Raw genomic sequence first — 12,009 nt, forward strand, 5'->3', positions numbered from 1 at the left:
TCATGCCGCTTGGTCAAGAGTGTAAGCGTCCCTGTGCAAACACCCAGCCCACCCCCCACCCCTCCTGACAAATGCAAAAGTAATCATCCAAAAATGTCAATGGTGTTGAGTTATCCATATCGATCGTTTCCCAGCCACTTCTGTGCCAGTGATGTTAACGCACCTGCCGTGACCCCGTTGCGCCCGTGACCAAGACGTCGGTCACATTTCCCCGGAGCAATATTCCCCGCGGGACTTGCTCCCTGCAATTATCATCCCTCTGTGGAAATGGCGTTCGCCAGGGAATGGCAGCAGTTGTTTTGGGTTGGAAGGTGGGGGAGTGGTGTGCGCCCGTCGCCATCACGGGTGGCGCTGACCACGCCGACTGAATCTGACGCTGGGGCCACTGCATTTTGTGCCCTTTCCTTATCTGGCGAAATCGATGAAGCAAATGAAAATGTCACAACTCGCAGCGGCACTTCACGGGTTTTTTTTGTTGTTTTCTCGGTGTCAAGGTCGCCAGATCGAGGTCGAGGGTTGTGGCATCATAGAGCAGCGAATACGGATTGGTCGATTCTGCAGGGTAGCACTGACGGGTTGGAGTGCCCTGTCCTCGCTCTGGGATATTTACCGGTTCAAATCCCAGCCAAGTTGCCGACTCAGCCGATCATCTATCTGTGGTTAAAGAGTAAAGTTAAAACGTCATTCGTTTTTGCAAGAAAACATCTAAGTCTCAGGATTCTGTGTCAAGATGTTTGGCTGATTCCTTTTTCATAATAAAGGTCTTTGGGTTAGATCGCGTTTATTTATAAATGTGTCGTAACCCTCCACCACCCGACACGGCCAATCAGCAAAAAAAGTGTCACGTTGACAAAAAGATAAATAATTCACTACTTTAGCCCACCGGTGTGTTGAAGAGTGAATCCACATTTACATCCAGCATCATCGGGCCCGATGATGCTGGATGTATTTACCAGCGAAACGTCGTACTCAAACTGTAAATGTGGATTCACTCTTCAACACACCGGTGGGCTAAAGTAGTGAATTATTTATCTTTTTGTCAACGTGACATTTTTTTTGCTGATTGGCCGTGTCGGGTGGTGGAGGGTTACGACACATTTATAAATAAACGCGATCTAACCCAAAGACCTTTATTATGAGTAATATTGGTCGCGAAAGCCTACATGTTAAACTGATTCCTTTTTAATTGTGGTTGACGTCTCAAACGAAACCATAGTATCGCGAAAAAACCCGTGCTTACGTGAGCAGAACACTCTAAAAGTCCACACCGATGAGTTAACCTACTTGCTTTACTGAAATCGATTAGTCACCTTGCAATCCAGCTCTGTTTTTCAGCTGCACTTAAACTATGCTTACATTCTGGACAGACAACAGTGGTCATCTAATGGAGAGACTAGCCACTGTCATGGGAATGTGGAATTGCTACTGGCTGGCTTAGGTTGCTTCCTGAAATGAGCAGTACTCAAGACTTATTTTAATTTGGGACCACGCTTACATTTTTTTAAATTTCTGATGCTTTTTTCCGGTTCTCCCTTGAAAGAGAAATGTGTATCTTAGTGGGACTCTTACCTGGTTATATATAGTTTATCTATGTACGTGCCTATAAATCAATCTATCTAATGCCAACGAGAGTGTGCACACAGCAATCACTGGCAAGCAGGTAATGCAATTCAGCTCTAAATTCGATATCCTTTGCCACCGTTGAGCAGCCACAGGGGCACCATTCCACTCACTTAATGGCGTTTAAAATTTTTGTGGATTTTTTTTTGCGCCGATTACAGCATATCCCAGCTGTACTGTCATCAAGACGGGGAGTGAAGTCGTTTCTCATCACGGAAGGCACCGAGCTGTGATAGCGGAACAAACGAAGAAGCGTTGTCGTGCGCAGGCTATTCTGATCTCTCTTCGGTCGTCCTGCTGAGACGGCGAGAGCATGGGGCCCGTTGCCCTCGTGCAGGCGAGTTGTGTGCACGTCTGCCCCTGCGTACTTTTCCCAACTCGCAATAGGAAGGTTGCGCGTTCACGTTCCCTGTTGGGTGGGTCGGCTCGTCCTGTCGTGAGCACGGCGGTAAAGTGAGCGCCACCATGGAAAGTCAACAGTGGTTTTTTTGTCCTTGAGATTGAATGACCCTGCCATAGCAACGCGACATTTTTGCAAGTAGTTCAGGGCTACGGACGTATATGGGAACTGTCGCGTACTCACGGTAAGGGTGTCCCCTTTTTTTTTTTAAAAAGCCCTCAAGTGAAAGCCAAGTTTGAATTTTTTTTGCATGCGGTTTAGAAGCGACAACTGTCATTCTCCACGATGTAGATTTTTAATTTCACGAAAGCTGCTCTGCACCCCAGGCCACCAGCGTGGCTTGCGTACAGATCTGAAGGCTTAATTTCGCACGTGTTAAAAGCGTTGCAGAGTTCATTGCAGAATATAGGAGGCAAGCAACTGTGAAATTCCAAAAGCAAATGTGGCGGCAAAGTGCCGTAGGTGTAATCAGGAAGAGGGGTTTACAAAAACTGGGGCACGTGCAGGAGGGACCGGGGCACGTTACTCTAGACTGGCATTGGAGTGGCAACCAGAGGTGGGTCACCGTTAGAAGGTAGGTTCTCGACTCTGGCATAAGGAGCAGGCCTAAGCCAAATGTAGTAGTGATTATTATTATTATATGCAGTGGCTAAGCAGAGGCCCAAAACGCCAAGCTGCTGGCAGCCAACAGCACTCTCAAAGTAGCAATAGATAAGAGTCACTATGCTTCTTGACGTGAGCACGGCGGTAGGAGCTTAGGAACAGAGACGATGGGGAGGGAATTCCAAAGTGGGAGGAATGAAGCAGAAAGGGGCAGTGTTGTGACCTGCAGGTGTGGTGCTGAAAACTCCGCGCGGAGATAAAGAGTCCAGAATATGTCAGGAGAGAAGTGACGGCGTTCGGTTGTGGCGTCTGCGTTGACAGCCGCTGCCGTGCCTGCGAGGGCTCGAGGTTCCTGGTTAGGGGCCAGGGTTGCGTGCGCGACGACCCGCGAGCTGAGACGGGGAGGACTCCGCTTGCGGTGGCAAGGCTCGACCTGTCCTCCCGGGAAATAAAGATTTTAATATGCGGGGCGGCGCAGAATTAATTTAATTAAGCGGCTTAGGTTACTGTTCATTGGTTTGCAATGCAGTTCATTGCCCTTTATCATACGGGAAATTGAATAGCGCACAGCCTTTTATTCATGTATATTTGTTTATATATTAATATGTGCATGTCTTTATATATCTGTATGTACATGTATTTATACAGTCAATACATACAAACACGATGTTGTTGAACACGTATCAATTTTTAGCAACAAATAATGCACCGTTTAACAGCGTTGCATACTTAATGTAACTTTTGCTTGAATATACTTAAAATATATAACGTTATTGTTTTTTGCTATTGTGATTGAAAATTAACTGTGATTAGAGACTCGTTTATTTAATAACATTCCAACTCTCTTAGCCAAAGGAGGTGCCGCTAATACGTCACGGACATGTCAACTAACATTTCACGAAATATTGCAGAAGTTTGCTTTGGGTGTAAACAACCCCTTAAGAAGCTGGTGAACCCTTGCGACTCAATAAAAAATGTTTTTTTTTAGAGCTTCACTGCACAAACCCGTTCGAGCATTTTACGAATGCCGTCCTCTTAAAAAGTAAAAATCAATCCGTACACCGGAGTCGTTCTTAGTCCGCAGCCCGTGGAGGCGCTGCCACCGTACGGAGCTTCCGAAGAAACAGCCACAAGGCTAAATTTTGATTTAAAACTTTCGTGACTGCAGAGATTCATATTCTTGGTTCTTTCTTTTTTCAAATTTTCTTGTTGTGGTTTTCACACCTGATGATGATTACCTTGTGTTGCAGTCGAAACGTCGTGAGAATTTTATTGTTTTATATTTTTATTATTTTTTTGTTTCCCTTCTACGTGACTTTACCGAAAAAAAAACAAGAAACGGCCACGAGGCTGTTACGACGCTTGAGGGAGAGGCTTTGCCGTGGAGTCGAAACCGATCTCGCAAAGCCCTACGCCGCTCCCGTCGTCTCGTGCCTTTCGCCACGGAGCGCTTGATTTCATAGCAGTTTTTATCCCCTTTGACAATTAGGGGTTTCATTGCCCTGGCTCGTCGTGAGTTCCTGCCGCTTTGCGATCGGCAGGAAATGACGGGCGGCTGCGGGCGAGGGCGTACTTGACGAGCGGGCGGGCGGGCGGGCGGGCGGGCGGTGTCTCGCGGAGGGCGGCTCTTAAGTCGGGCGCACGTGGCATTCCCCTCGCGCCGTGCTCTGTCCAACATCCGTTAGCCCCTGCCCGTAGACGAGCACTGCTGCGATGTCGGCCTCCGCTGTGTCGACTCCGCCTAAAATCGCTTGGTTCGCTGTACGTTGCCCTTGGCCTTAATAGATGCTCCACTGAAGGCTCGTGTCCCAACAGTCTCGCCTGGGTCTTTTGTATGCGCGCGCGTTCTGTATCCCTGCAGTGCTCTGCAAACAATTTCACAGTGTATGCACGGGGGTGGGGGGGGGGGTAGCGCGGCATTGCGGCACGTTCAAACGTGGAGACAATATTCAGAGCTTGACGTGTTCAGCAAAGCACGCGGCTTTCTGTTCTTTTGCCCCTTCACTTGCCGGTGCTCTTGATTTCTTGAGAGGCGGCCACTGCCCATATAGGACTCACCACTGTGATCTCTACATAGGGTCAAACTTAACATCTCTTAATGTTCGACGGCTTGTGCCCCAGATCTTATTTATTCACGATGTACTTACAAAAAAAATCCGCATATTACCTGCTGGATCTCCTCTCTGTTTCAAAGAACAAATTTGACCTCAGGTCTTCGCTCATTTACCAGCTTCACATTCCCTATTGCCGTACAAAAACTGGAGGAAGGGCCTTTGCTATTGATGCCCCCAGGGTCTGGAATGCTATTGCCAATAAACTGCAACTTGAATCGCTACCAATGAGATCTTCTCTCAAAACTGCTCTGGAGGAGTTGTACACCCCTAGCTGCCACTGCTATTCATTGGCATAAAATAAAATAAAATGTTTCGCCCCGGATGACGCTGCAAAGTATTATCTGTATTTTGATTTCGCGTGCTGATCTTAAAGGTGCATTGAAAAATTTGATACTCCGACTGATGCTTTTGTTGTTGTGGAGTAACTCATGCAGCCAGCTATGGCTCTAGGATTTGGTGTCACATGTTATTTATGTAGTTTATTGTAAGAATTCGGTCACAATCCCTGTGATCACTGTTACGTTGCAATTATGGCTTTATTTTTTGGTGATTTCGAAAAGTTTTTTGGTTTGGACATGTTTGTTTTGTTGTAGTACGGAGTTAGACTGATGGCCTTAATCTAAGTTTTCTTGTGGTTGTTGTTGTTGTTTGACTTGCATCCCACTGGGATTTTTTGCACACAGCGTTGGTGTACGGTGCTTTTTTCAGGAATATTTTGCTGTTTTTTTTCATGGATTTTCTGTTTGCACAGTCAACACGTAGTCACTTTAAGATGTTTTTCTTGTTCGTGTTTTTGTTTTTTTTGTTTGTTGCGGTTGCACCCGATTCACGAGCCGAATGGTTCACAGGGCTCTACCAAAATAAATAAACTGAAACTGTGTGTGCCGTGCGCGACGACGCGGCGGCGGCGGCGGCGCACCTCCCGTGGCGCAGCGAGTCCCTCTATCCCTCTATCCCCGCCGCTACCGCCACCACCGCTGCGGGGGCCTCGAGACGAGAAGCACGAGAACACCCGGGGTGCACGTCAGGTCGCTGCATGTAAACGGATAAAAGTGCTCGGGGCTCTCGGTGTCACCAATTGTCATTTGAATTTTTTATTATTATAATATTTTTTCCACTGGCATTTGCCAATGCCCGAGTCACGTGGCTGGCTGGGGGGGGGGGGGGGGTGGGGGGGGGCGCTGTCATAAGAACCAGAAGCAGCCTTTGCCGTTCTTGCGCGCGGCCCCCCTGGGCTGCGGCCCTCCGTGCCGGTCGCTCGGCGCGACGCTGGCCGCTGCCGCCGCCATCGTCGGCTGGAGGTCCTGGCCGTCTTGGCAGGGGTCGGGGGCCGCCGCCACCGCCGGCGGCAACGCAGGCGGCAGCAGGGCGTGCGGCGACGGGAGCGCCGTCGCGGCGCGGCACCCCCGCGGCGGCGTGAGCGCTTGGTGCAGCATGCTCTCCTGCTGCCTGAAGTCGTGCTCCACGCTGGGTGCCGGGGGGGTAGCGTAGCGTCGGGGCAGGGGAGACGAGGGAGATGGGGGACACGGGGGGGGATGGGGGGACCGTGGAGACGGGGGGGGGGGAAACGGGGGATAGACCGGGGAGGAAGTGGCGACAAAGATTAGAGGTGGCGTGAGATGAGTAAGATGTGGGCACGTAAACGTTTGCCCGTTTCCCACCCGAGCTGCGTGCCACGTGTCGTTTGACTCGACTCGTAATCAGGAGGTCACTATTGAAGCCCCCGTCAGAATCGGCTCGTGTGGCATGCGGCATGATGCTTTGCCGTTCTTTCATTGTGTGGACTCCAAGTCAAAAGTCTCGGTCAGAGTGTATTCTAGCTCAAATGGGCCTGCTGCAGCACATATCTCCATTTACAGTCCTGGACCAGGTGTGAAACAGTGACGTTCCTATGGCAAAAAAAAAGTCTCATCCATGGGTTGACCGCTGTTGACTTCCCGCAGAGTGGTGTTAACTTTATCTCCTGTGATGGGCGGAAGTGCTGAGTCGGTGCCCTTGTCTGGCTTTGAACTTAACGACCTTCCGTTTGGGAGTCAGGTGCCAGAACCATATTGGCAGCTCACTGGTTACAGCATTTGGTCGTGTAGTTAAGTGAGTCTTTGGCGATACATACTTACAAAAGACAAAGATCCCCCGTATAGCCTTAACAGACTGTAGGGGCAAGTGCTGTTAGCGAGCACCTATGAAGGCCGGAACAGTACACGAGGGGGTGGGTGGCCAGCACCACGCCCGACCGCCTTAGTCTCCCCAGTGGCAATGTTTTTTATCCACCGCACCAGGTACTCATTTGAGGCTGAGTCGACCTAGGGGAGGCCCGGGACCGGTTCCGATAATCGTCACTGGTGTTGGCCGTGAGCGGGAATCGAACCCGGGTCGCCAGGTTCACAGCGCAGCGCGCTAACCGCTACACTATCGCTCCCCACACGTATAGACACAAGCAACGGTAGGAGGTGCCCCCTTTTTGAAAGAAGCCACAACCCACGCGCCGGTTCCGCTCCTCTGCGGGCACGTTGCCGCGCGGACGCGTCATCGCGATCACGTGCAAGCCAGGCTCAACTGGAACAGGGCTGAGTCGCAATTCTTTGCCGACCTTTAATTGCGAGGCGTTGCGGCTCGCTGGGGGTGGGTTTTGACTTTCCGGGATAGTCGGTCCGCATCATGGAGAATCGGGGTGGGGGGGGGAGGAGGGAAATCGAAAAGCAATTACGATACATTATCGCACTGTCAGGTAGGATTAACGGGAAGAAGGCATTGGCCACTGCCACCGACGTGGGTCCGAGGCGCTGGAGGAAAATGTGCCTTCGTCGTCGAGAAAGACGTGGCCCCGAGGCCTTGCGTGGGGGGTGGGGGGGGTGGTTACGGAGGAGGATTGACCTGTTTATTATTTATCTCAAGAGTGGAGCATCACAGGGCAATTAATGTGAGAGAGACCAGTGGCTGAGCCGGTGCCGTGGTGTGGAGGATAATGTCCCCCACTCCTCCCCTTGCTGCTGACTGGCATGCTCCAGGATGACAGGTGACGGCACGCAGTGTTCCGGTAAAGAGTGACCGTCATTAACCGACTTGCCGTGTTTACCAACCGTGGCAGGGCATGTAATTCGTGACAGTTTACACTATTAACTGAGGCGGGCCTCGGAGTTAAATATAGCTTCATGACTAATATTTTGATTACCTTTAGTGGTTGGGCCTGCAGAAAGGCCTCAGAATAAGAAACATTTTGCAATGGTAAATGTTTTCCTTGTAATTTATCACGAGGAACATTTTCGTCGGGCGTATAGCAATTGTTTTATGAAGTCTCACTAATAATGTGGTTAATGTGTGGTTACAATTAGGATTGTGGTTAGCACTAGATGTAGGGTTAAGGTTAGGGCTAGGCCAAATAGTTAGTGTTTCGCTGCTCAAATGAGCATTTTGCGGCCCTGAGCCGGAAGTGGAAGTTCCACGTTCCAATAATGGGGGCCTTTTTTTTTTTAGAATCACCAATGCTTACTTCCCACAATGCAGTACATATTTTATCAACCCCAGGAAATTACGATGAAGTGGGAGTTTTTTTTTATAGGGTCAGGCTTGAACATTTGGCAATGATTGACGGCCTCACAAAACAATGGTTGGTGCAACTCAAATGATTCGTAAGCATTTACCATTGAGCGCTGTTGCGTGTGGAATGCTGGACTGTGGGCGGTTGTCCCTGGGAGACGCATTTACCTCGGCGTCTGATTGATCCCATCACGATCCTATTTTTTTTAAAAGCCTCAATGCCCGTTAGCTGTCAAAACCCTCAAGCCTCTAATCATTCCCACTTTAGCTAGGCTTAACCTTGCTGCTTCAGCAAAGCCAATTGCTGAGCATTTTGACAGGGCAGGCAGGCAGCCTTAGTTATGATCAGGCTACCCTGGAATTTGATCCATCACATATACAGGTCTACATCGTGTGTGCCTTTTTAGCTACGTGACCGGGTGGCACTGCGGTAGAACAGCCCAAATAAAAAAAACAGATCGTAGTGAGTTCAACTCCTGGCCGAGGAGTGTGACTCACCCGGGGTGGCTAATCATTGGGTGAGTAATACGACTTCCGATACGCATCGGAATAAGCGGGCACCTACCAAGGGGTACATCGGTTGCAGAAAATTTGGACCACAATAGCGGCACATAGTGACCAGCCGCTGTGAATGGTCACTTCACTGCAATCATCCGAATGCAGCACGAATGCATTAAGCCTTTTTTGCTCTACTGCCGGCCACCTCACTCCCTGTGACCCATGGGCCAGGGCAGAAATCGGTAGCAACTAAGGTAACAAGACTTGAATAGCACCCATGAAACGGCCAATACGAGTGATTATAACCTACGTGGTACCGTCACGGTTCCGAGCTAGTCCTTGGTGAACTCGTTGCTCTACTACCACGAGTGTCTTATTTGATAGCCCACTCATTTCAAACGGTTATCACACAGTTCACAGTAGAAATGAGAACGACTAAAGTTTTACGCCATCTCTTAGGCGCTGCCAGCCAGTGAGAATTGTGGTCTGGGCTCATGGATTATTGTGGGAGGGCATCTCACACACGCGATCTCTGCATGATCCACCGACCCCCCCCCCCTCCTCTTTCCTCAAAAGCAGATTACAGCTCTGCACTTATAGGTCATATGATGTGGCGTCTGTAACGTATATATTTAGAACATGTATATGCTTTGTTAAAGTGTAGGGTTGTTCAAATCTGTCTGTGCATAACCGGTAACCGCATGAAAAACCGGTAGAAACCAGATACGGGATTGCCGCATGCATAGAAACGTCCCCAGCAATAAACACTCCGCGTTCACCTTTTTAGCTACGAAACGAAGGGTAAGCGGTGTACCACGCCGTGGCTTATTCGCCGCCGTGCCAGTCACGTGAACGCGCTCGCCAATGGGTGCCCTCGTTGCTCGCATTCCGTTTGAAACGATGGCCATTTCATGACTTTCTGAACCGGCCACCGATTCCATAAATGGTTACCGGCCGTTTAACAAGAAGCCCGTCGAAGATCCCACCGCGTCGTTTTGTCGCAGCGTCACTCATCGCCGTGCCGAGCTAGCGCCGCGCAGCCCAGCCGGCAGCGCGGGTGCGGCCTGACTGGCCTTGTCCCCCGGCTCCCGACCGGGGGTTCCATCGAGACTTCTCCGCCGCGCGACGGTGAACCATGTCGGCGCGGCAGTCGCATCTCGGCGAACGGCACGAGCACGACGCGCCCCCGGTTGTGATGCGTCACCAATATTGGCCGTGCAGTTTTGGTGCGGGTTACCTTGCCTTGTAGCAAGGGCCAGGGCGATATATATGTACGGTTGAGCGCAGGATAAATAAACAAAAGATAAAACTTAAAAGAGCTGAAGCTGGAAGAAATAACAGGCTATTATAGCGCCGTAGTGCTTGATGTTATTAAAACCTTTGGCATTGCACAGTCACATTGAAAATAAAGGTCAACATTTAAACTTCAAAGAGTATTTGTGGCTTGCTATTTTAATGCTGCGCATGCTCTGGGAATTACTTATTAAACGTTACCCCGAGGCGTTAAATACAGAGTGTGCCTTCGCCGTGTTCTGTTTAAGTAGCGGCACGTACGTGCCTCGGCTCGTTTTGCTGGCAAGGTAGAATCCTCAACTTATTCCACAGAGGAACACTGCGCGCTACCTACCTACTCACGCAACAAAGACAAAGATCCCCCGTATAGCCTTAACAGACTGTTGGCGCAAGTGCTGTTGGCAAGCACCTATGAAGGCCCGAACGGCACACGAGGGGGTGGGTGGCCAGCACCACGCCCAGCCGCCTTTGTCTCCCAAGTGGCAATGTTTTTACGCATCACGCCAGGTACCCATTTGAGGCCGAGTCGACCTAGGCACACACGCACGAGCGCGTACTTTCCCAGCTTTGTCACCGCAAAGAGAAAAAGAGCGGCGTCGCGCCGCGCTCGGACAAAGCGTGCCTGGCGGCTCGTTTACATCCGTAGGTTGTGTTTTGAGCCAGCGGAGGTGCTCACGGCACAGGACGACCAATGGTTGCCTTACTTCATTAACCCCGACCCGCCCAGAATGCCATACAGATGCACCGTTTGCCCAGGCTCACATTCGTTCTCCGCCTTGCGTGCTACTGCCGCGTACCACGCGCTTCATGGGACACGTCTGCTGAAGTGAGGGAGGGTCGCGTGCATTGGAATTGTATCCGTTCGTGGGAGCGAGATACTTTTGGCATGACCTCAAAAAGCGAGTGATTATCGGGTGTGATCACAAACACGGAGTAAGCCCCTTTATCGCAAAACTTGTTGTTGCATTTATTGGCGGGGCATGGAGTGAGCGTGTTTGAAGAGAAACACAGAAGCGGGGTAAGAACACAAACTGAAAGGCTTTTCATTTGAGCTTCACTGTTCTGAAGCCAAATTGCCCTTTGATTTAGCTCACGTGCTTGGCCATCATTATCCTCTTACCAGAGGGCATTCATGGCAATCTGGGGCTTGATGGGAACACATTTTAGATGTGCGGTTGCTTTTTTTCATTTGTGTCATTTTTTTTACGTAACACTTGGTGAATATGGCCAAGTGGTGCTGAACTTGTATCGTGTGGCTCACAACCGATCGGTCGATCACCGTCGTCGCGGTGCAAGGTACAGTGACTCTCGCTTCAGGAGAAGTCGAAATTAGTTCGACAGCGACTAGCACCCACCATAGGAATGTGGAATTTCCACCGCTGGCGCATCATGGCATCACACTGCAGCAATCACGGGGCTGAATCTCTGCTTGCGGGCCAGCGCAGCGACCTGGACTCCGTATCTGTGGCTCACACGAACGAGTGCTGCAGGCTCACCCGACCATGATTGCCAGGGCATCGTGGGGCCCCGCACGCCGGTTTTGCCGCCGGCAGCGTCCCAGGGGTTCGTCTGTGCCGTGACCACCACTGCTCCGGCACCGCCCAGCTCTTTAACCTCATGACGAGGCAGCGCAGGGCAGTAGCGCGCTCGTGTAGCTTAGGGAAATTTCGGTATTACACTATGGACTAATTACCCCGCAATGTGCCGTGATGTGCCGGATCTCGGAAGCCAAGCAGGCCTGAGCCTCACGAATTGGTGACCACCGTGTGAGACCACAGGTGTTATAGGCTCGCGGCTATGTTGCAGGCGCAGACGGCAGTGCAGCAAAATCCAATGTCGTGCTCGACTTGTGTGTGCCCCACTGCCATGCTCCCGACCTTCACCAACCTACACTGATCAACGTGTTGAAGTATGGACAATTAACACCCACTAGCCGCATGGTAC

The 12,009-nt window shown here is 50.6% G+C and overlaps 2 protein-coding genes across 4 annotated transcripts in view; one reads left to right on the forward strand and one right to left on the reverse strand.

Moving 5' to 3' along the window:
- Window positions 1–12,009, forward strand: part of LOC116940448 (dedicator of cytokinesis protein 1-like) — a 337,619-nt gene that overhangs the window by 158,829 nt on the left and 166,781 nt on the right. The window lies entirely within an intron of this gene.
- LOC116940449 (uncharacterized) overlaps window positions 5,552–12,009 on the reverse strand; it is a 50,375-nt gene continuing 43,917 nt past the window's right edge. For both annotated transcript variants that reach the window (XM_076065950.1, XM_032950285.2), the window contains one exon: window positions 5,552–6,204. In XM_076065950.1, the coding sequence (XP_075922065.1) occupies window positions 5,922–6,204 (283 nt within the window). In that variant the 3' untranslated portion in view covers window positions 5,552–5,921. The remainder of the gene's footprint in view (window positions 6,205–12,009) is intronic.

Source organism: Petromyzon marinus, chromosome 9, assembly GCF_048934315.1.
Source record: "Petromyzon marinus isolate PM22_M1 ecotype Great Lakes invasive population chromosome 9, UKy_Petmar_22M1.pri1.0, whole genome shotgun sequence".
NCBI lineage: Eukaryota > Metazoa > Chordata > Hyperoartia > Petromyzontiformes > Petromyzontidae > Petromyzon > Petromyzon marinus.